The sequence below is a fragment of the Hippocampus zosterae genome, chromosome 10, assembly GCF_025434085.1.
Source record: "Hippocampus zosterae strain Florida chromosome 10, ASM2543408v3, whole genome shotgun sequence".
Classification (NCBI taxonomy): Eukaryota; Metazoa; Chordata; class Actinopteri; order Syngnathiformes; family Syngnathidae; genus Hippocampus; species Hippocampus zosterae.
In genome coordinates, this window is record NC_067460.1 from 22731644 (window position 1) to 22756221 (window position 24578).

The 24578-nt window shown below is 44.0% G+C and overlaps 2 protein-coding genes across 3 annotated transcripts in view; one reads left to right on the forward strand and one right to left on the reverse strand.

Annotated features, from left to right (window-relative positions):
* yap1 (Yes1 associated transcriptional regulator) overlaps positions 1-16334 on the forward strand; it is a 36322-nt gene extending 19988 nt beyond the window's left edge. For both annotated transcript variants that reach the window (XM_052078532.1, XM_052078533.1), the window contains 4 exons: positions 7689-7843; positions 11270-11400; positions 11978-12090; positions 13530-16334. In XM_052078532.1, the coding sequence (XP_051934492.1) occupies positions 7689-7843; positions 11270-11400; positions 11978-12090; positions 13530-13765 (635 nt within the window). In that variant the 3' untranslated portion in view covers positions 13766-16334. The remainder of the gene's footprint in view (positions 1-7688; positions 7844-11269; positions 11401-11977; positions 12091-13529) is intronic.
* A 4681-nt stretch (positions 16335-21015) lies between these two features.
* The window catches only part of zmp:0000001236 (mastermind-like protein 2), a 32823-nt gene continuing 29260 nt past the window's right edge, over positions 21016-24578 (reverse strand). Inside the window, exons 3-5 of the mRNA XM_052078406.1 lie at positions 23800-23934; positions 23487-23580; positions 21016-23060 (exon numbers count right to left, since the gene is read on the reverse strand). Coding sequence (XP_051934366.1) covers positions 22324-23060; positions 23487-23580; positions 23800-23934 — 966 coding nt within the window. The 3' untranslated portion in view covers positions 21016-22323. The remainder of the gene's footprint in view (positions 23061-23486; positions 23581-23799; positions 23935-24578) is intronic.

The window sequence follows — 24578 nt, forward strand, 5'->3', positions numbered from 1 at the left end:
CCACCAGCCGCCCTCTGTTCCAGCCCTAGCTAAAGTTTCACCGCAGGTTTTCCACACAGTTAGGAGATAAGTGACAGGAAAGACAAAAAACAAAAAAAGTGCCATCACTTCATCCCATGTCAGCGCAGCCCTTGGAGTCGACAAAGGCTGCATGTCTCGTCAGCGAATGCGTGCAGAGTCCAAAACCGAGTTGAAAGGGGGGGGGGGGGGCGCAGCAGCTGGGGGGAGGTGGAGACGGCGGCTTTGAAGATTTCCAAGTTATGAGCGCACAGGCGGCTCGCGGGCAGCGCTGATAGTGAAGTTTCATCGTGTTAACTGTTCCCGTGCCGCCGCCGGAGCCAGAAACGCTGAGCCGAGTCGGGGCCTTGATCCAGAGATGGGACACATATGTACAAGACATGTCTTAAGCCTTCAAGTCTCATGCGAGGTTGTTCAAGGGGGGGGGGGAATAGTGCCTCGAAAAAAAAAATAATAATAATAATCCCACAGTAAATCTTTTCAAAATGCCCTCAGATCTGTACTTGCGTTTGTTAGCGCTAACACTTTGACAGTTACCATATGTCATGATTCTAAACCGGTCTGCGTATTCTAGTACTACTTTTGTCTTCGCAATTCAACACATCAACAGTGCTGGATGAAGTTAGATATTCGCAGTTGTTGTCTCTCTTATCTTTGAGCCATTCTCCGATGTTTTGATATGATCTCGCTAAATCGCAGATTTTTGACTATTTTAGGACGACGGATCTGTAACGTACTGTATATTGTTCAAATTCAGTTCCACGGTAAATCACGTGGGCTAAAAGGAGACCCTGCTAGCTTGCTTGCTAGCTAGCTAGCTAGCTAGCGCTAAGACTCCCAAAAAGAAGTCATTCAGTCTTTTCTTCTTAGGGAATGAGCAACGCAATGGACCAAAACGATCGTGAAGCTTCAGCTTGAAGTCGTTGACTTCTGGCCGCTTTGACGGCGCTTGGCGTTGTCGCTTGAAAGACATAAAATGTTGCTTTGTTGTGTCGGATTTGGAACGTATTCCTCCACACTGAACTCTGCTGCCATGCAGGTGTCCTAATCGCCGGCCAGCTGCTTTAATAATGGAGGCTAATTTGAGCTCAGAAGAGAAAAGCAGTACAGCGCCTTTAACGGAGGCCTGTTGCCAGCTGACCCACCCCCACCCTCCGCGTCCCCCAGCCCCCAACACATACACACACACACACAAACATCCAACACTGCCTTCCCACCATTTTTTGTGAGGCCCAGTGCAGGCACGGCCTCGTTGTGCTGTTGCTCCAGACAGACTCGAATCCCCGCCAGGCCTCTTTATTCTGCACTCCAACTCTTAATCTGTTCCAGACCTTTTCAGTCATAGAACTCCAGTGAGTGTGTAGGTAGGAGGGGCCAAGGGAGAGAAAAAGGGGGGCCGGAGTGGGTTCAGGGTTTGAGGGGGTTAGAATGGAAAAGAACACAGAACATCCAGAGGAGATAAGCTTGCGTTCTCCATGGAGGTGGCGACGGGGAAAAAGGAGGCCATATTGTTTTTTTTTTTTGTACAGCAGCTAGCTAACCAGTTAGCCTGCTAGCTTCCTGGGTTCTAAGGCGGCTTTGTCAAAAGCCGCCTACGTGTCATGTGACTCTCCTCCGCCTCGTCTGAAAGTTGGCGGGGAGCAATGATGTCATCTCTTATATGACTTTTCATGGGATTGTGCGCTAAGGCGCTCTAATTGCCGTAAAAGTAGAAGCAGTAAGGCTCTTTGAAGGAATCAATGGAGCCACACAAAAATACCCAATTGTGTCCGTCACGCCGGCACACACAAATGACATAAAAATCAACACTTGACACGCGATCCAAAATCAGGATGTGGAAAAGTACATCGGCCCCTCGACGGGTTTGCGAGCGTACTTTATCAGTCATCGCGCAACCGATTCTAGATGGCGCCAGCGAGCGCAACTCGACACGCTACTCAACAACGATCGGTTTGAGCAAATGCTGAATAAACCCTTCGAAAACGAGGCATATTTTTTGCTTCGTGCTTTCTTGGCCATTGCCACGATCGGTTGAAGTTATCCGACATGCTAATCACGTTTTGTAACTCACAAAAATTTGTCGCGGGCCGTTTTTTAATTGTAGTCCGTTCGCATCTGTACCTCCACGTGGATGGCGATGGGGCGTCCATGTGTGTGCGTGTGTGTGTGTGTGTGGTGTAATGCGGCTCCTGGCGTGATGGCCTGATAAGCGGCGTTGTTGGCTGGCTGGTTGTGTTGCGGGCGTGCGTGAAGAAGACAAAAGGCAGACGGCATTAACTCGCTCGCTTATCTCCCTCGGCCCGGCAGCTTAGGCCGCCCTCATGTGTTGCTAACACAAACCCTCTGAAACTCACGCACACGCATTTGCACATATACACAAAGTCGACCTCCTTGTGCGCTATCAGGCTGGCCCTGAAATGAACCTGTCCTTCACTCCTATCTCGTCCTCTCATGCTGAGCTCGTTCACGGCGGCAAATTTTTTTTTTCCCTCCCACCACCCCCATTGTTGGCACATACTCGCCGCGCTTGCTTTGCGTTACTGTTTTGTCTGCGTGGTGGGCCTTCATTTCATTATATTACATCATTTTCACTCTGAATGTAAGCCTCGAAGGACATGTTAGAAGAATGTTCAGTTCAAGTGTTTAGGAAGGTTGACCTCCGCCAAGGCCGAGCGAGTCTAATTTGCATATGCGCGGGAATTATAAAGTGTAGTGAGATTATAAAGGATGTCGTGACGGGAAGTAAAGTGAAAGTGGATGAACTTGCTATGATTTTGGATGAGCACCCTTGTCCGGATCTGCACCGAAACCGAACCGATCAATCAAGAAATATACTCTATTTATAATATGAAGGCTTTTTAAAATATTGAGTGAAATTAATGCGGACATAATTGAATGAATTTGACATATTTTGATTTTCTTGTTATGTATTTATATTTGTTGTAGTGATGTATTGTCCATCCATCCATCCATCATCTACCGCTTATCCGGGGCCGGGTCGCGGGGGCAACAGCTTTAGCAGGGAAGCCCAGACTTCCCTCTCCCTAGCTACTTCTTCCAGCTCTCCCCGGGGGATCCCGAGTCGTTCCCAGGCAAGCTGGGTGACATAGTCTCTCCAGCGTGTCCTGTGTCTTCCTCGGGGTCTCCTCCCGGTGGGACATGACCGGAACACCTCACCGGGGAGGCGCTCAGGAGGCATCCGAATCAGATGCCCAAGCCACCTCATCTGGCTCCTCTCGATGTGGAGGAGAAGCGGCTCGACTCTGAGCCCCTCCCGGATGACTGAGCTTCTCACCTTATCTCTAAGGGAGAGCCCGGACACCCTGCGGAGAAAACTCATTTCAGCCGCTTATGAATTCGTTTTTGGGGCATTATTTTGCAACTAAAAATAAATTCCTATGGAATTTCTCTCCGGATTAAAAGCATCTGAATTATGTCCATTGTTATTTTACAATGTAAATTTTTTTTTATAAATATTTGGTTAATTATCCTGAAAAATCATCAATATTTTTAGAAAACACCGAAAGGAAAAAAGTTGACGGTCTCCGTGTTAAATTAATGTTTCTAATGAACCCAGAAAACAAACAAACAAACAAACAAACAAGCAACAAAACCCTTCTTAAAGTCATCGACGATTAAGTGAGTCAGCCGTCGCAAATTTGAACAATGACGGCAGCGTATTTTAATCAGTTTTGCTGCTGAAAGCAGTTGAACAGCCTCTAATTTCTCTTACTTTGGGTGACCGCATGACTGCAGGATATATTTTGGACTGTGGTTGGGGGGGGAAAATATGTAACTGCACTTTATGGGCAACAGTTCACCACTGGGAAAGCTTAACCCAGTGGTGGATGTAAATGAATTGAAACTGTGCCCCCCCCCCCCCCCGACATAACTTCCCCAGCCCTGTGTCAAGTAGTTCCTGAGTTGGTGGAGGGATATGTGCAGAAAGAACGATCAGAAGTGGAGACGAGGAGCGTTCCCTCCCAGGACTGTGGGGGGGGGGGGGGGGGAGGCGGCGGCTCTGGGACTGTGTGTGTGTCTGTGTGGGGGAGTGCAGCTCGGTAGAAGTGGGAGGCGGATGGATGGATGGATGTGTTCGGGAGTCGGGCGGGACTGCCGGGGGGGGGGGGCCTTCGGTGCTTCCCAGGGAGCGCCCTGCAGGCCGTGCTCCATTCTGCTGCGGAGATAGTGTCAACAGACAGTGATTGAATGGCGATGAGAAAGGTGCCGGGGGCGGGAGGAGCAGTTTATGGCGAGAGCGAGACGAGCCCCCCCCCCCTGCCCCCACCCCCATCCCCGTCCCCACCGCATGAAAATTGTGTCCCCATCAGGGGCTTTGTTGTGGTTGGGCTCTCCGCTGCATAAGCAAACACCCCTCGTGTTGACTCTTCCGCCCCTTGCGGTCAGACATGTTTGCCTGCCTGGCTGATAGAAATGCAACTGTGACCCGCTTTGCATGCATAGATTAGCACTACTCATGTTTTTTAGCGGCTTCAATGACCCCCCCCCCCCCCCACCCCACCCCCATCCCTTCCCTCACAACAGACCATAAAATAACAATGATGCGTTGCAAGCTTGATTGACAACCAAATACAATCACAGCCAAAAGCCACTTCATTAGGGACACTAAGTAGGCCGCGGCTCCATTAAAAAAAAACAAATACTTGCAGTTTAGCATGAATACATTCATTCATTCATCTTCCGAGCCGCTTGATCCTCACTAGGGTCGCGGGGGGTGCTGGAGCCTATCCCAGCTGTCTTTGGGCAGTAGGCGGGGGACACCCTGAATCGGTTGCCAGCCAATCGCAGGGCACACAGAGACAAACAACCATCCACGCTCACACTCACACCTAAGGACAATTTAGAGTGTTCAATCAGCCTGCCATGCATATTTTTGGAATGTGGGAGGAAACCGGAGCACCCGCAGAGAACCCACGCAGGCCCGGCCGGGGAGAACATGCAAACTCCACACAGGGAGGCCGGAGCTGGAATCGAACCCGGTACCTCTGCACTGTGAAGCCGACGTGCTAACCACTGCACTCACCGGGCCGCCCCTCATTTGATTATATATTTTTTCTTCCCATCCTTTTTTAGGGTGGGTGGGGGGGGGGGGGTTCAACATGTGTCCTGTTGTCATCGATATGTCCACCCAACTTTGTCCATCGATGAAACAAATTTTTGTCTAACTGCATGCCCAGCCCCCCCGCCCCCAACCCCCCCGCCCAAAAGGCCCTTCTTTTGTCCGAACAAGACTAATCAACAAGATTCCGGGATTGTAATTCGAAATTATCTTTTTTTGGGGGGGGGGGGGGAGGTTGGGGTTTTATTGAGCTACCGGATGTGGCTAAGATTGCGCAAGGCTCCCTAATAAAGTGAGGCAGCTGCAGGCCTCCAATCAGATTTGTTTGGACGGAAACAAAAAGGCACAATGAACAGGATAAGTCAGGACTGATGCAACGTGGCCGAGCAACAATGCCTGTCTTAGTCAGCGAGTGGGCGGGGATCAGGTCTTACAGGAATTGTGCTTGTTCGGGACTGCGCGTGCTAAAAATCTTGCGCCGGCGCTTCCTGTAGCCAACATAACCTGCTGTACTGGCTCACCTCCAAGCCTTCTGCAGGCTGCGAGGTGAACTTGTAAGTCCTGTTGTGCCGTTTTTTTTGTTTTTTTTTGTTTTCGAGACGTCACCCGGCACTTACGGCATTGCCACACACGCAGATGCGCACAGTTTCCCTCTCACAAACTTGCCAAAAGATCGAGAGATGTACTTTGTGAATCGGCGTAGTAGGAAATGAAGGACATTTGTCTCCGTTTACGTCACAGCGTGGATTATCCGCGGACTATTTTTGGAGCGGTTCCGGATGCACGTGCGCAGAACGGAAGCTTGTGGTCATGATAATTGGCTGCTTTTTTTTGCCTTGAGATACGATTGACCTAACATCCAAGTTATCAAGATACTAGCTAGCCATTGTCCGACTGATATTTAACGTGCTCTGAAGTGAGAGAAAAGTTGAAGATTCCTGTCAAACCAAAGAGAATCGCATGTTGTGTACAGTGAAACCCCGCTATGCGACCACCTCATTTAAACGACCACCTTAAAAATACGACCGGTTTTGTACAGTCCCAAATAGAACGCCTATGTATTGTATTGTATTGAAACCCTAGAAATGAGACCACCCCGGAATTCAGAATTGCGACCGCGATATCCGGTCCCAGGAAGCTATCGCCTCATAATTGCGACCAGGTGTGAAAATGGCAGCAAGCAAGAAGAGAATTGATTTGACCCTACAACAGAAAATTGAAGTTGATCGAGCCAGCGAACATTGGCTGAGCGGTTTGGAGTTGTGTACAATACAGTTGCATGTACAATCCATCATTTATTACTCATTGTGTGTACATGACGCTACAGTATATTGTTGCATGTGAGCCACATTACTTCTGCATTATCATTACTGCATGCCACTTCAGAAATCAGACCACCCCGAAAATAAGACCACCTTGAGCAGTAACATAGGTGGTCTTATTTCTGAGGTTACACTGTATTTGAATAACCCACACAATTTTGCCTTCCACTCGCTTAATGCTAATAGACAATGCAATATGCCATAGCCAGGCTAACGCATAGAATCAAAAGGCATGCTGTGACAGTAGTCCCTGATTTTTTTGCGCTTAATTGATTAATTAATTTTTCTTAGCGAAGAAACAAAAATTCTTACCGAGCTGACAGTTTCAGCTGTCATTTCAGCCTTCGCTTGAGCCGTCAGTGTCGAGACTTTTATCGACAAGATTAACTCAATGTGCTGCATAAATTGACAAATCAACATACTGTGTATAGGCAACATTTAACGGCAAAATAATGTAAAATATTTAAAAACAGAATCATTCGAGACATTTTAAAGCAAAGGAAAAAAAGTGGTTGATATACAACACAATAATAATAATAATAATAATACATTTTATTTGTGGGCGCCTTTCTAGAAACTCAAGGACACCTTACAACAAGCAGTTAAAATCACGAGTACAATGTTAAAAACTACATCAAATAAGGTAAGAAAAAATACAACAAAAATAAATAAATAAAATAATGGCTTTATGGTCTGAGTGAATAGGCTTGTCGAAACAGATGTGTTTTGAGGCGGGATTTGAAATGTGTTAATGAGGCCGACAAGAACATAACATTGGAAAAAAATTGATTCTGTTAATGCTCTGTAATCATACAGTAGGTATGGGGCAGGGCATAGTTTTTACCCTGGATTTACACTTCAAATTCAGTTCTGTTGGCAGCTTATTCCATTTGCTTGCAGCATAACAGCTAAATGCTGATGCACCATGTTTGCTTTGAACTTGCTCTGAGTTTGCTGACCTCTAAATCCTACAGTGTTGATATTCCGTCAGCGTGATATATCGGGATACATTTACAGCTTTTAAACTATGAACATGAAAAAATCTTTCGTTTTTCGCGGCAGGGCTCGGCCCCAGCTGGGAACCGCAAAATAGCGACGCGTTACTCTACATAACAGTGGTAACTCAAATCCGTGGTTGTGGGGATGAAAAATGTTACGCAAGCCACTGTCAGATGTCACCGTAGTCTGTAAGAAAGTACATTGCAGTCGTGTAAATTGTGTCAAGCTTTCAGTTTCTAACCATACCCTCCTCCTCGCTGTCTTCCCAGCCCTGAACCAGCAGAGGATTTCCCAGAGTGCGCCCGTGAAGCAGGGTGGGCAGCTGCCCTCGGGCACCCTCAGCGGCGTCAACCAGCTGAGGCTGCAGAAGATGGAGAAGGAGAGGCTGAGGCTGAAACAGGAGCTACTTCGGCAAAGACCTCAGGTCAGCACTCGATATCCTCATATTCAAGAAAAAAATGTTAAAGAAACAAAAACATCGGATTTGATCCACTCTGGGACCGAAGAAAATCATTAGCAACTTGTTTCCACGTGAAAATGATAAGGAAGCCTTAAACCAGGGGTTCTCAAATTTTTAGTTCGACAGGGGTGACGTTTTTGTTAATCTAAACGTCAATTTAACACAACTGCGGTGCGTACTCCGAAATGCCACGGAAATCGAAAAGTCACCGTTTTGCGTGAAAATGTCGTAGCCACGGCTGCAGCCATGATATATTTTGTACTTCAATTCAAACTGTTCACACCAATACAATATTTTGCTCTCTAGAAACACGAGTGAGAATTAAGATCAATCTTACCCCGTAAATTTTGGTCCATGAGACGAAGTCAAAGCAGAAACTCACTAGCGTTCGCCGGCTAAAACAACACACTTGTCTGGTTTATGAAAAAGTGATCAGTAGAAACGACAACTGTGGGTCACACTGTCAGCATCGCAGTGCGTGGAGAAATTTAGGTCGTTTAACTTGAGCGTTGCTAGCCCGGCAGGCGGTGCTAGCTGTGCTAGCACTTCTAGCGTGGCTAGCGCGACTGGTGTTGCTAGCTCTGTAAGATGTAGTGTCAGCATAATCGTCTATGTTTTATTTTCTTTTTTTTAAAACGCCCTTAATGAGCAAACGTTATTTCAGGACAACGTTGCGTTGTCGGAAGCATCGGTTGGCAGCGGCAATCAACGACTATGTCCCTCTATTGTTTGGTAACTAAGGTTTATTTCGAGGGTGGCCTCTTTACTCTGTTGCTGACATGTTGCCATCATGTATAGCTTGAAAAATTGTTGCTGCGGTTAGCTCGAGTTCTTCTTCCTGACAGTGTAGACGTAAATAAGCAGGTACTCGAGGCAGAAGAAAACGCCTCAAGCACTTTTTTTTTTTTTTTTTTTTAACCAAGGTTCTCAAATTACCCGAGGACCGGTTTGAGCCCGAGTCGTAATGTTGCAATGACAAATTCATTTTCTAGAGAAAAAAAGGTTGAAAGGTTATGAGGTTGAAATCGTTTCAATGAGGGAAGGGAATTTCAAAAATACAACTATTTATCCTCAGAAAAAGTCCAACAAAATATATCAATACACTTTACAACCCCGGGGTGGGGGGATGACGCAATACACCTTTTTGTTCTAAATTAAAACTATTTATGCAGGCATGTCTATCATATCAGAGCTTGTAATTATACCAAATCTAAAGTCGGGAGGGGTAATTGGTTTCCTGCCGCGTCTTATCTTTTGAGTCCTTCTTATCAGCGTGTTCTATAGATTAGAATTTGACATTCAGGGGGTCTGTCAAATTATGCAGCCGTTGCCAAAATTACTTACAAAGCCATGCAAAAAAAATAAAAAACCCAAATAATAAATGATACTATTGTGTTCATAGAGTGACGCCTGACCTATTGTTCAGAGAAAATTACGCAATTAAAGCGAAGTAAAGCAAAAATAATACAGCCCCCCCCCCAAAAAAAAAATAAAAATAAAACGGAATGCTAATTCATACAAAAAATGCCCCAAAAATATTCACAGAAAGCAGAAAAGAATGCAAAATGAAGCAAAAAATTAAAATAAAAAAAATCTTTCCAAATGAGTAAAACGTCACTGAGTTCCTAACCTTGAAAGTCGGGAACATCATAAAGTGAGAACGGAAGGACGAATGTGACCATTGGGCAATTTTGAAGAAGCGCCGTAAACAAAAGTGGTGCTGTGCTGCGCCAGAGTTGTTTTGGTCTTAACGAGCTGAATCTGTTTTAAGTTACAAAAAAAAAGCGTGTCGTGTAAACATCTCCCTGAGCATGCAGATGTTTCCCCCGCCCCCTCCCCCGAATGTCTGTTCGAGCGGTGCGTAATTGGCCAACAGCTTTCGTTTTAGTGCAGTCCATCCGCTGTAAACTTTTTGACGTGACTCATCTCACTCGGAGGTTCAAACTTTCAAACCCCCGCTTTGATGGGCCTCCATTGTTACGCCACGCTGCCACGAAGTCTCGTGACTCATCGCTGGTAATTTGACCGCTTCCTAGTGACACATCGCCGCCTCCGCGCAGGGCGGTGCGGCTTCAGAGTTCAGGAGTTTACTCAAGGCAGCGTCCCGGCACTGGAATATCACGCAGCTTTATGGTGATGATGAACCAGGGTTGCCGCTGACTTGTTTACCGTGTCGCTCGCGCCGACTCTTTCCAGTTCACAGTCTCGGAAGTGACCCAAGCGCGTGCAGATGGAAAACCTGATTGGACTGAAGGACGATTGTCAATAGGACAGCCTACGGTGCTTTTACTAGTATTTATTTAGTAATAGTATTTTAGTAGTACTGGCATTTAATTTACGCCATCTGCGGTGTCCATAAAAACTAAAACTAAATCTAAACAAATAAATTTAAAAAAAAAGATTTTGTTGTGTGTAAAAAAAAAAGCAAAATCAATAACTAGTTTTTAATAAAATACTTTTCCCCAAAACAAAAACAAAAATTAAATAAAAACTGAATTTTAAAAAGGCCAAACTATTCTAACCCGCACACTTTAGTAGTACTGGCATTTACTTTACGCCATCTGCGGTGTCTATAAAAACTAAAACTAAATCTAAACAAATAAATTTAAAAAAAAAGATTTTGTTGTGTGTAAAAAAAAAAGCAAAATCAATAACTAGTTTTTAATAAAATACTTTTCCCAAAAACAAAAATTAAATAAAAACTGAATTTTAAAAAGGCCAAACTATTCTAACCCGCACACTTTAGTAGTACTGGCATTTACTTTACGCCATCTGCGGTGTCTATAAAAACTAAAACTAAATCTAAACAAATAAATTTAAAAAAAAAGATTTTGTTGTGTGTAAAAAAAAAAGCAAAATCAATAACTAGTTTTTAATAAAATACTTTTCCCCAAAACAAAAAAAAAAATTAAATAAAAACTGAATTTTAAAAAGGCCAAACTATTCTAACCCGCACACTTTAGTAGTACTGGCATTTACTTTACGCCATCTGCGGTGTCCATAAAAACTAAAACTAAATCTAAACAAATACATTTAAAAAAAAAAGATTTTGTTGTGTGTAAAAAAAAAAAGCAACACCAATAACTAGTTTTTTAGTAAAATAATTTTCCCAAAAACAAAAAAAATTAAATAAAAACTGAATTTTTAAAAAGGCAAACTATTCTAACCCTGCTGCAAACGTCTGTGTTGAAAAAAAAATGGCGGGCGAACACTTTGATTATTTTACCATCCTAAATTTTCTCTCAAAGTTTGTCATAAACCTTTACGGATGACACAAACTTGTTCGTGCCTAAAAAATAAATAAATAAATAGCAAGTTAAGCAGCTGACATATCACGGCACAAAAGCCCCTCAATGACGAGTGTCGGTCTGTGTGGGGTGGGGTCCGCAGGAGCTCGCTCTGAGGAACCAGCTACCCACCAGCATGGAACAAGACGGCGGTGGCACCAACCCCGTGTCCTCCCCGATGGCCCAAGATGCCCGGACCATGACCGCCAACAGCTCGGACCCATTCCTCAACAGGTTGGTTCCCAAAGCGGCGATAAATCGATAAATCGAGCGGCGGAATGCAACTCCAGCAGACTCTGGTCAATTTTTGGACCCCAGAGTTGAAAGCAAACATGGTGAAGCAACATTTAGCTGTTATGCCGCAAGCTCTTTTAAGATACACCCCCACCCACCCTCCTCCCAAACCTTGCGCTTTCACTCTTTCGTCAGTAAATGCTTTGAAATGTTGTATTTTGAATGACATGACGCACATTAAGTTACCTCGTGTATGAAACGCGTTCTCTCAAGAAAAGCCGCCTTGCCTTTGCCACAAGTAAACGTGAGCCGCTCGTCGACGTGAGCTAAAGTATGAAGCGGGCCGGGAGCACGAGGTCCAGCGTGTAGGCAGGCCGACCTAACCCCCCCTCACCCCCCCCTCCCGCCCACCGGCACCGCTCCCCAACCCCCAACGCTCACAATGGCCTCATTCACGGTGTCGCCGCTGAACTCTGCCCACATATTTTTTCCCTCTGCTCATTAGTGCAGCTTGTCCAACGTCGCGATAGCAAACTCTCACCGCCGGCGTTGTCGTTTTCTTGTTTGCGCCCCACAGCGGGACGTACCACTCCAGGGACGAGAGCACAGACAGCGGCTTGAGCATGAGCAGCTACAGCGTCCCTCGCACTCCGGATGACTTCCTCAACAGCGTGGACGAAATGGACACGGGTGAGGACTCGGAGAGGGTCAGCGGAAATCAAATGCTACAGCGGTCGAATTGCTCGATTAAGCCGAAGCAAAAACCCATGAACAGCCAGACAACTGTTCGCACTCATTCACTGACACCCACGTCACTCACGATGCCAGGTGCCTGTCCTTTCAAGGCACATACGCATTCAAGATTTGAAAATAAGGTTAAAAGCAGGGTTACGGTTTCAAAGTAGGGCTTAAAACTAGTGTTAGGCATTACAATTAGGGTTTCGAATGAGGGTAGGGTTTCAAAGTGTCATTTCAAACCAGGGTTAGGGTTTCAAACGAGGTTTGGGGTTTTCAACTAACATCAGGTTTTCAAAATGGGGTTTTAAACGAGGGTCTCTGCTTGGAGTGTCAAACGAGGGTTAGGGTTTCAAATTAGGGGTTCAAACTAGGGTTAGCGTTTCAAAGTAGGTTTTCAAACTAGGGTTTGGGTTTCAACAAAGGATTTGAAATTAGAATTAGGGTTTTAACGTAGGTTGGGGTTTCCGATTAGTGTTTGAAACCAGTGTTAGGTTTTCAAAGTAGGGTTTCAAACTGGGGTTAGAGTTTCGAAACAGCATTTTAAACCAGAATTAGGGTTTCAAAGTAGGATTTGAAACGAGGGTTTGGGTTTCCAATTAGGGTTTCAAACTAGGGTTAGCGTTTCAAAGTAGGTTTTCAAACAAGGGTTTGGGTTTCAACACAGGATTTGAAATTAGAATTAGGGTTTTAACGTAGGTTAGGGTTTCCGATTAGTGTTTCAAACCAGTCTCAGGTTTTCAAAGTAGGGTTTCAAACTGGGGTTAGAGTTTCAACACAGCATTTTAAACCAAAATTAGGGTTTCAAAGTAGGATTTGAAACAAGGGTTAGGGTTTCCAATTAGGGTTTCAAACTAGGGTTAGCGTTTCAAAGTAGGTTTTCAAACTAGGATTTGGGTTTCAAGGTCGGGTTCCAAAGTTGGGTTAGGGTTTCAACACAGGATTTGAAATTAGAATTAGGGTCTTAACATAGGTTGGGGTTTCCGATTAGTGTTTCAAACCAGTCTTAGGTTTTCAAAGTAGGGTTTCAAACTGGGGTTAGAGTTTCAACACAGCATTTTAAACCAGAATTAGGGTTTCAAAGTAGGATTTGAAACGAGGGTTAGGGTTTCCAATTAGGGTTTCAAACTAGGGTTAGCGTTTCAAAGTAGGTTTTCAAACTAGGGTTTGGGTTTCAACACAGGATTTGAAATTAGAATTAGGGTTTTAACGTAGGTTGGGGGTTCCGATTAGTGTTTCAGACCAGTCTTAGGTTTTCAAAGTAGGGTTTCAAACTGGGGTTAGAGTTTCAACACAGCATTTTAAACCAGAATTAGGGTTTCAAAGTAGGATTTGAAACTAGGGTTTTCATGCTCGCCCCTCACCCCTCCCCTCCCATGTTGCCCCCCCGGCAGGAGACCCGCTCCCGAGCTCCATGGGCACGCAGACCAGCCGCTTCCCGGACTACCTGGACGCCATCCCGGGGACGGACGTGGACCTGGGCACCCTGGAGGGCGAGAGCATGGCGGTGGAGGGCGAGGAGCTGATGCCCAGCCTGCAGGAGGCGCTGAGCTCCGAAATCCTCAACGATATGGAATCGGTTCTGGCGGCCACCAAGATCGACAAGGAGAGCTTCCTCACGTGGTTATAGAGGGGGGAGGGGGGATCCTTTACCTCCTCCTCCTCCACCACCAGCGTGCTTTTGACAAGACATTTCAGCGAGCCTGTCTGGACTTTTCCCGTATTCTTGCGGCAGTATTCTTCTCGTCTCTCTCTGTCCTCCTTTTGATTTTGTCTGTGTCTTCAAGGCTGGCCCATGAGCAGACAATCACGCAAAGGGGTCCCCGAAGCGCCACCTCGGGCGTCCTTATATCCTCACCCACCTCCACCCGCCCCCCTCCCCCATTTCTCCATGAGTGCCTCGTTCTCCTGCAGTTGCTCCAACTTCACCTTCTGCCTTTTTTTTTCCTTCTTTGTTTTTTTTTTCTTTTCTGCCCGAGGCACCAAAAATGATGTATTTGGCGTACGTTACGGATTTGGAGCCAAGGTATCAAAAGGCCCCGAAAGTAGGTGAAGTTTTTGGGGGGGTTTTTGGCAGGTGAGTGGGGCGCAAGCAGAGGAAGCGGGGGGGGGGGGGGGGGGGTGAGGGGGCACGACCAATTCGCTGCTTGGCTGTGCCAGCGTGTCTAAGTTAAACTTTTTTGTTTTTGTCATTGGATCAAGTGCCTTCCGCTTTTGTTTTAAGATGGCGAGCAACACGAACAACTTTCTTCACTTTCGAGTTGATTTTTAAAAACATTGTTAACGGGATGTAGGGATTTTTTTTTAGTAACTTTATAACACGATCTTATTGGCTTGTAGTATTCGTAGACCCTTTTTTTTTTTTTACATTATCTGTATGATAGCTTAGATCGTTGTCGTTTTTACTCTTATAATTTTTTTGTTTGTTTAAACGTCACCACATGAAGAAACAACGAGAGATGGGGAAAGTATCGATTACTCGTGATGATCATATTAAGGTTTCGAGTGCTCACGGCGATACCAGCCCACCGATACTAAAGACAAACAAAATTAGACATTTCGTCAGTCCTCCTCGGCAGGAGTTGCCGATGTCCTGCAGCAGTTTGACACACGAGTGAGTTTTTGTGTCAATGTGGTCTATGAATTTTTTGATATCAAAAGTACTTGAGGTTTTGGTACTCGGTATCGCGAGTGCTCGTACTGGTATCGAACATCTCTTGAAAGAAAATGGATGGTTCGCTTTTGGCTGCGTGGCCCATCGTTTCAACACAAATACTACAACTTGTGACTTGCAGCGTCAAATGATCCTGAACATAAATCTAAACCACAAAAAAAAAAAAAAAGCAGATTTGTAGATGCAATTTTTGGAAAATATGTTAAAGGACAGCTGGGACGTGCTGGAGCAGGTTTAAGGGTCATGGCGACGGCGAGGTTGGGGCGAGAGAACAACAGTTTGGAGATTTTTTTCTTTCTTTCTTTCTTTCTTTCGTTTTTGGAGGAACAATTGAGATGCAATCGGTTCTGATCTCAGTCAGGACTTGTGGCCGATTCCAAAGATGTTTTTGTTGTTGTCATTTTGCTTCCACTTTCACAGCGATTTGCGAATCAGCCTGTGCATGAACAAAAGAAAAATGTATCATAAGCTAGTGAGAAGATGAGAAACAAATCATAGTAGGTTTACCTTTTTGTCTTTTTATTTCTTTGAAGTTTCTTTTTTTTTTTTTTGCCGTCGTTGTGAGTGACTAACCCTGAGATTGTTTTTTTGTGATTTGGAGTTTTCCGATGTTTACACCGCGCTTTGATGGCTAACCTTCAGTATCCTTCGGTAGCATTAACTTTGGAACTTGATTTTTTCGAGCAAAAGAACTGTTTTTATACATTCGCCTTGTGAGAAAAACTCCTTTGGAGAATAGATTTTCCTGATCGGTTGAATCGATGCATTGGAAGATGGACAAACAGTGTTGGTGAGAACAAAACAAAACAAAACAAAACAAAAAAAAAGAGAGTGGTACACTACAAGTGCTTGTTTTCCTGACGACGCTTTTCAGTTTGAATGAGACTCAGCGTTGATTTTTTTTTTTTTAATGCTTATTTTAGCGCGTGGCTGTCGACGCCAACTTGAGCTCGTCGGCGGTCACCGTCGTAGCCGTAGAACTAATCGCACCGGCTAAAGAAACACACACACACACAAAGGATTTTGCTATTTAGAGTTTTCTAATTGCACATGAAATGAATTTATATTCAGTGATGATCTGTTCTTTGTGTTTTTTTTTTTTGATAGATATGTTGCATGTGTTTTAGAACCGTAAAAGCTGTTACATTATATAGATATACATAGATATAGCTATATACAGGTATATCTATATATACAGTATATATACAGTATACAAATATATATCCCTTCATATTCAAACGTTGAAATTGGCTTGAAATAAAGTATATACTTTGTGGTAATACTTTCCGTGGAGTAACCTTTATTTTTTACGGCTTACATTGAAGCCCTGGTGAGGAGGGTCTAACTTGGGGTTAAGATTTCACTGTAGGGTTTCAAAGCAGAGTCGCAGATGGTGTAATGCCGGGGTCCCATGGGTCACGCAAGTTCATAAAAATCCATAAAAAAAGAACTTGTAAAATAATGTTCTTAATCAGCCTTAATTTTCAGGGAAAGCTTCTAAAATCAATAAAAATCCTTAAAAATTCACCTGTGGTGTTGATTTCATTTGTGTATGTCATTTTCCACACCCTTCCCTTGTGGCTTTCTGTTCATGAAATACACCGTGAATCCCCTGCTGAATGGAGAAAAAGTCCTTAAAAAATGGCTAAATTTGCCATTTTAAAAGGTCCATACATGTATATAAAAAGCAAGTGGAAGAGTGGGAATCCTGCAGTCAACATTGTCCCAAGGTGTCAGTGGGCGCGCAAAGAGGACAAGAAAATGGATGGCCAAACGTTTTTGGAAACCTGCACAGGTGCAGGTAATACACGCAACCTCACACCGAACAGCAAGAGTCAGGAATTGAACCCTGCACGTCTGCAGCGCAACACCGACGCACGAACCATTCGACTACCAGGTGGGGAATGAATTACATTTTCCATTGGCCCTATATAAGACCGTTTTTTGAAATGTAAGCGCATGGGTAAGGCTTTTAAGTATTTTTTTTAAGGATAGAAGGAATTTTTCACAACAACAAAAAAAGACCATGTAGAGTAAAGCATTTTGTCCTGATAAAACGACCATGTATAGTAAGGCGTTTTGGGCCAAAAAAATGACCATATTTGTGTTTTTCTGGCCGAAAAAAACGACCAAGTTTAGTAAGGTGTTTTTGGCCCAAAAAAAACCCGACCATGGATACAAAGGCGTTTTTAGCCGAAATAAACGACCATGTACAGTATACTAAGGCGTTTTGTGCCGAAAAAAGACGTCCATGTCTAGGAAAGCATTTTAGCTGAAAAAACCCGACCATTTATGGGAAGGCATTTTGTGCCGAAAAAAACGACCATGTATAGTAAGGCTTTTTTTGGCCGAAAAAAACGACCATGTATAGTAAGGCGTTTTTGGCCGGAAAAAACGACCATGTATAGTAAGGCCTTTTGGCCGAAAAAAACGACCATGTATAGTAAGGCGTTTTGTGCCGAAAAAAACGACCATGTATAGTAAGGCTTTTTGTGCCGAAAAAAACGACCATGTATAGTAAGGCTTTTTGTGCCGAAAAAAACAACCATGTATAGTAAGGCGTTTTTGGCCGAAAAAAACGACCATGTATAGTAAGGCGTTTTGTGCCGAAAAAAACGACCATGTATAGTAAGGCGTTTTTTGCCGAAAAAAACGACCATGTATAGTAAGGCATTTTGTGCCAAAAAAACGACCATGTATAGTAAGGCGTTTTTGGCCGAAGAAAGTGACCATGTTTAGTAAGGCGTTTTGTGCCGAAAAAAACGACCATGTATAGTAAGGCTTTTTGTGCCGAAAAAAACAACCATGTATAGTAAGGCGTTTTTGGCCGAAAAAAACGACCATGTATAGTAAGGCGTTTTGTGCCGAAAAAAACGACCATGTATAGTAAGGTGTTTTTGGCCGAAAAAAACGACCATGTATAGTAAGGCGTTTTGTGCCGAAAAAAACGACCATGTATAGTAAGGCGTTTTTGGCCGAAAAAAACGACCATGTATAGTAAGGCATTTTGTGACAAAAAAACGACCATGTATAGTAAGGCGTTTTTGGCCGAAGAAAGCGACCATGTATAGTAAGGCGTTTTTGGCCGAAAAAAACGACCATGTATAGCAAGGCGTTTTTGGCCGAAAAAGACGACCATGTATAGTTAGGCATTTTGTGTCGAAAAAAAACGACCATGTATAGTAAGGGGTTTTGTGCTGAAAAAAACAACCATGTATAGTAAGGCGTTTTTGGCCGGAAAAAACGACCATGTATAGTAAGGCCTTTTGGCCGAAAAAAGCGACCATGTATAGTAAGGCGTTTTTGGCCGAAAAAGACGACCATGTATAGTAAGGCGTTTTTGGCCGAAAAAGACGACCATGTATAGTAAGGCATTTTGTGTCGAAAAAAAACGACCATGTATAGTAAGGCGTTTTGTGCCGAAAAAGACGACCATGTATAGTAAGGCCATTTGGCCGAAAAAAAACGACCACGTATAGTAAGGCGTTTTTGGCCGAAAAAAACCCGACCATGTATAGTAAGGCGTTTTTGGCCGGAAAAAACGACCATGTATAGTAAGGCGTTTTTGGCCGAAAAAGACGACCATGTATAGTAAGGCGTTTTTGGCCGAAAAAGACGACCATGTATAGTAAGGCATTTTGTGTCGAAAAAAAACGACCATGTATAGTAAGGCGTTTTGTGCCGAAAAAGACGACCATGTATAGTAAGGCCATTTGGCCGAAAAAAAACGACCACGTATAGTAAGGCGTTTTTGGCCGAAAAACCCGACCATGTATAGTAAGGCGTTTTTGGCCGGAAAAAACGACCATGTATAGTAAGGCGTTTTTGGCCGAAAAAGACGACCATGTATAGTAAGGCGTTTTTGGCCGAAAAAGACGACCATGTATAGTAAGGCATTTTGTGTCGAAAAAAAACGACCATGTATAGTAAGGCGTTTTGTGCCGAAAAAGACGACCATGTATAGTAAGGCCATTTGGCCGAAAAAAAACGACCACGTATAGTAAGGCGTTTTTGGCCGAAAAAAACGACCATGTATAGTAAGGCGTTTTTGGCCGAAAAAACCCGACCATGTATAGTAAGGCGTTTTTGGCCGGAAAAAACGACCATGTATAGTAAGGCCTTTTGGCCGAAAAAAACGACCATGTATAGCAAGGCTTTTTGTGCCGAAAAAAACGACCATGTATAGTAAGGCGTTTTTTGCCGAAAAAAACGACCATGTATAGTAAGCCTTTTTTTGGCCGAAAAAAAACGACCATGTATAGTAAGGCATTTTGTGCCAAAAAAAACGACCATGTATAGTAAGGCGTTTTTTGTCAAAAAAAAACGACCATGTATAGTAAGGCGTTTTTTGCCGGAAAAAACGACCATGTATAGTAAGGCCTTTTGGCTGAAAAAAAACGACCATGTAAAGTAAGGCGTTTTGTGCCGAAAAAAACGACCATGTATATATAGTAAGGCGTTTTGTGCCGAAAAAAACAACCATGTATAGTAAGGCGTTTTTGGCCGAAAAAAACGACCATGTATAGTAAGGCGTTTTTTGCCGAAAAAAACGACCATGTATAGTAAGGCATTTTGTGCCAAAAAAACGACCATGTATAGTAAGGCGTTTTTGGCCGAAGAAAGCGACCATGTATAGTAAGGCGTTTTTGGCCGAAAAAAACGACCATGTATAGTAAGGCGTTTTTGGCCGAAAAAGACGACCATGTATAGTAAGGCATTTTGTGTCGAAAAAAAACGACCATGTACTAGGCACAAAAAAGCCTTTCTATACATGGTCATTTTTTTCGGCCAAAAACGCCTTACTATACATGGTCGGGTTTTTTTCGGCCAAAAACGCCTTACTATACATGGTCGTTTTTTCGGCCAAAAAAGCCATACTATACATGGTCCTTTTTTTCGGCCAAAAACGCCTTACTATAATGGTCGTCTTTTTCGGCACAAAAAGCCTTACTATACATGGTCGTTTTCTTCGGCCAAAAATGCCTTACTATACATGGTCGTTTTTTTCGGCACAAAAAGCCTTACTATACATGGTCGTCTTTTTCGGCACAAATCGCCTTTGTACACATGGTCGTTTTTTTCGGCCAAAAACGCCTTACTATACATGGTCGGGTTTTTTCGGCCAAAAACGCCTTACTATACATGGTCGTTTTTTTCGGCCAAAAACGCCTTACTATACATGGTCGTTTTTTTTCGGCCAAATGGCCTTACTATACATGGTCGTCTTTTTCGGCACAAAACGCCTTACTATATATACATGGTCGTTTTTCGGCCAAAAACGCCTTACTATACATGGCCGTTTTTTTCGTCCAAAAACGCCTTCCTATACATGGTCGGTGTAAAACGCCTCACTTGAGCTCTGTTTGTAGAGTACTTTCAAACTTTTGTGCCAAAAACGCCTGACTATCCATGGTCGTTTTTTTCGACACAAAAGCCTCACTAAAATCATCACATCACTCACAAATCTGAGTCATGTTGAGTCAAATGCCAAAGAATACAAGTGAGTTTTGAGGCGGGTTTTAAAGATGGGCAGCGAGGAGGCTTGTCGAATGTTTAGAGGGAGGTCATTCCAGAGAGAGGGACCAGCAACAGAAAAGGCTCGATCCCCTCTGAGCCTCAGCCTCGTTCTCGGTAGCTCCAATAATGTCCAATCATTTCAAAACAGGGCTTCACTTTGTAGCTTTTTGATAGTGGAGTTAAAGTTTCAAAGTAAGGACATGGTCGAATGAAAAATTGGATTATTCAAACCCGTTGATATCATCCAATTTGCCACCCGTCTCAAGTTTATCAAACTTTGCAATTTCAATTTCTGATTAAAACTCATATTGACCCGCATGACTCTCGGACGAAGCATCAATGAAAAGCGACCATTTGCTGACCTCTAGTGGTGAAAGCAAAGTACTACATCCAGCCAGTCGCTTAACCACAGGTGACCTTTTCGCAGTTTTACAAATTAATTGGACTCAATACTCAAGTATTAATAGGTTTTGTTCTACAGTCACATTTTAAATTCGATAAACCCCACTTACCAAAAGTTTCTCCTGCTTCTTCAGTGAGAGAGAAATTAGTGTTTCGTACAACTCTGTTTAATCTTTCAATGAAAATATTTAGGACCAATATTTTTTTCCTGTAATGTCAAAGCAATTCACGGTTTTAAAACATGAATGGAAGAATAATTCCTATTTTTACAACACAATAAAACGTGATGAAATTGTCAAATGTCTGGATGTATTTATTGTATTTTACAGTACTGTCTTGTTAATAGCCCAATATTTATTAAATAGCACGTGGAAAAAATTGTGACATTGAAATTTCATCCAAAAACGACCGTATATTGCAAAAGCTTTCACAACATGGACAAGAGTTAAAAAGAACTAAAAAACTAAACAACAACAAAAAACTAAACAAGAAACCATTTTGTGTTGTGAAAACCTCGAAGGCAACACCACGGCAACGTTTTCACAGTGTGAACTTTTTGTCATCATATAGACCTTTTCGTCCGACGCTTACCATAATTCCAATTGCACCACTCGTTAACGACCGAGGCAGTGAAAAAGAAGATGCTACATCAAGGTAAAGTGATTAAAAATAAACTAGGAGGAACAAGATCGTAAAAATCTGTTTGACAGTACACATTTACTCCTTTGGTGCCGAAATGAAAAAGCAAGCTATTGTTAGTTGGCAGAATGGGCTCACCATTGCCCTCTCGCGGCGGAAGCAAGGAGGCAGCCATCTTGCGTTGCCAGTGTTATTGAAAACTTTTTGCTCGATGGAGAAAAAAAATACTTTGCGTTGTTACGCGAGGATCCGTGTAGGGATTACTTCACGTTTGCATCAACCATTCAGAGTATATTATTTTAGTTTGGTTGACATTTCGCAGAGAGTTTTGTCCCAGTGGGCTTTTCTTTCATTTCATTGTTGAGACTGCTGAAAACGGGATGCGATTTTTGAGAAGCACTCGGCGCTACGCCTTAAAAGAGAACATTTACTGTATAATAAATCGCATCCTTACGGATTATGTGTGCACGTAGCTCTTCTTCAAAATTATTGGTAGAACCGTACGACACACGCGACGGCATTTCGTGCTAGAGATAGAGAATAATGTGAAAGCTCTGTGGATAAATCAATGTACGTATTCAAGTTAGGCATGTTTATAGAGTGGCAACGCAAGATGGCTGCCAACAGTGATTTAGCGGCACTGTGAGTCCATCATATATGTATGTCCGCAGATATTATAGCGGGACCAACCCAATCATAATGTTTTGCTAAATCACTCAAAAACAGCACATTTTCTCGTAATTGTCAGTTCAGGTTAGCGGTAGTCAATCACTTTCGGCCGTGGAAGTACCCTGGCACCTCTTGTTCATTTTAAAAAGGTCTATAATGACATCATGTAGTAGTACGAGGAGACACAAAACCCTTTCACAGTCAAATCAAAACATTGAAGTCTACTTGCAAAACAAACATATTGGAGTGTATAAAATTCTAAATGTGTCAATGGTTATCGCTTCCGCTCATGCGTGACTTCCCAGAATCTCATCCAGGTTGATGTCTTTCATCCAGTCGTCGTTCCCCGAGCCCGACTTGAGCAGGGAGTCGATGAAGTCCGAGTCTGTGTTAATACCTGGGACCGTGTTGTCTCCCTCGGGCAGGAAGTCGAAGGTGACGCGGTTGGTGCGAGTGCTCTGGTAGCCGCCCGAAGCGGTTTCGGCGAAATTGCCCACAGCCGGAACCCGCTGCTCCGGAGAGGACTGGTTAATGTTGGCCTGGGTGGGTCTGGACCCGGCATCTCTGATCAGCATCTGGAGGTCTGGCGCCACCTGGTTGGGAGGTCCACCAGGTCTCTGCTGGTACTGACGGTTCAGCGGCAGATCCAGAGTGTCGTTTCGCCGAGTGAGTCCGGCGGGCTTGGCGGCCGAGCACCAGCTCACGTTGGTCATCACGCCCCCCGGCACCTGTCCCGCCCCCCGAGAGGAATGCGGGTCGGCCGCGGGCCTCGGGTGTGGCCCGCCGGTTCCGTTACTCATCCCGAAGGAGTTCCCTTGTGCGTTGGGGCCCAGGAATCGCACGTTGTTATGGTTTGGCGTGATTCGGTTTGGACTGGGGAATTGTCCGATGCAGGACGGGGGGTGACAGTCGAAGCGGTGCTCCGATGAGCTCAACTCGGAAGCGGGCCCACCGGGAAGGTGGCACGACATGGAATGAAGGTCCTTCTCTGGGACGGCGCTGGACGACTGGGATGGATTTGCACCTGAGCGGATGAAGGTAACCACATGTGAGTCACACATTTTAAACGCATTCGTTATTTGCGAGGGACAACGAATACCAAGAATCCGCAAATAATTGATGATCTAAATGCCTTGAAATAAAAAACAAAGTGATATCCCCCAAATTTGCAAATATGCGTGGCGCAGTGTCCAAAAAAGTGTACCAGAATTCCAACAAATGATGCCAAAGCAATTCTATAGCTTTGACCCGAGTTCAAAAACAGCAAATAGTTGAGTTTTTTTAAAGCCTAGAACAGTGCATAAGTTCCCCCCAAAAGTTTTAATTGCATGAGGATAATATCCTATCTTTTTAGGGACCAATCGGGATGGGGATTCAAGTGAACATGTGGGGGAGGGGGGGTTGTTTTTTTTTGTTTTTTTTTTGGGGTGATATGAGAGGCGGAGCTCACCTGGAAAGATGTTCCCGCTCACTACACTTCTTTTGTAATCCGGCGGCGGCCTGGTAAGATGACGGCTGAATTGATCCGGCGACGTGTCTTTCTCCTGCAAAGACCTTATTATTTGTGTGTGTGTGTGGAATTCTCATCAAATCAAAAAGACCTTTCAGCAATTAAAGAATACTGCTCACTGGGAAATATGTGACTTTATAAATTTTTATTTCTTCTTTAACAGTGGCTAACTTATGTCAAATTTTATTTTTGATTGCCTTTCAATGAAGGATGAATAAAACATGTCCGAGCAAAAACAAAAGGAGGTGCTTACGGCTCTGTGCAGTTGGGAGAGTTGCCTGTGCATGGCGGGAGATTTGGCGGGAGCCCTCAGCGGGTGGGGGGGCAGAGGTGGGCGCGGCTGACCCACACCCCCGTTTGTGGTCAGCCTCGGTCCAGGGGGCACACCCTGACATCGACACATGCATTACATTGTTAACACACACAGACATATCAATTCCATCTATTTGTAAAAATGTGACTGTAGCTGTTCAGAAAGTTGTTATGAAGTAACAGGAGGGGGCGGGGGGGGAGGTAAAAACATGCTTCGCCATCTCTTAAGCGCCGTGAGAGAAAAGGAAATTCTGAATGCTTTGGTTTTAATATACCCTCTTCATAAGTGGGGGAATAAACAAGTTGGGCCACTAGAGGGAGACATTGTATAACAAATGTCTTGCTCCGCCTCCACAGGCGTTGTTGGTTTGAAGTTGAAACAACGCTCCTCTGCAGATAAATGATAAAATAGAGTGAGGGGCAAGCTTCTCCTCTTTTGTTTGATACCTGAACCGAAAGGGGAAAAACAATCCCTGAGACAGCAGGGAAAATGTGCCAATGCCAAAACGCTTTTTATTGAGCTTTTACTGCTACGGTCTGGCGTCTATTGGAACAAGTGAGAGGCACACACACACACACACACAGTGCCAATCGACAGACGAGTGTGTCATGTGCAGCAGATCCAAGTCAGCGTGAACCACGGGAACGTTATATTTTCTTTGGCTTAAAACCTTAATTTTAAATCATAACCCCGGTGGGCGTGACACCCTACTTTGAAAA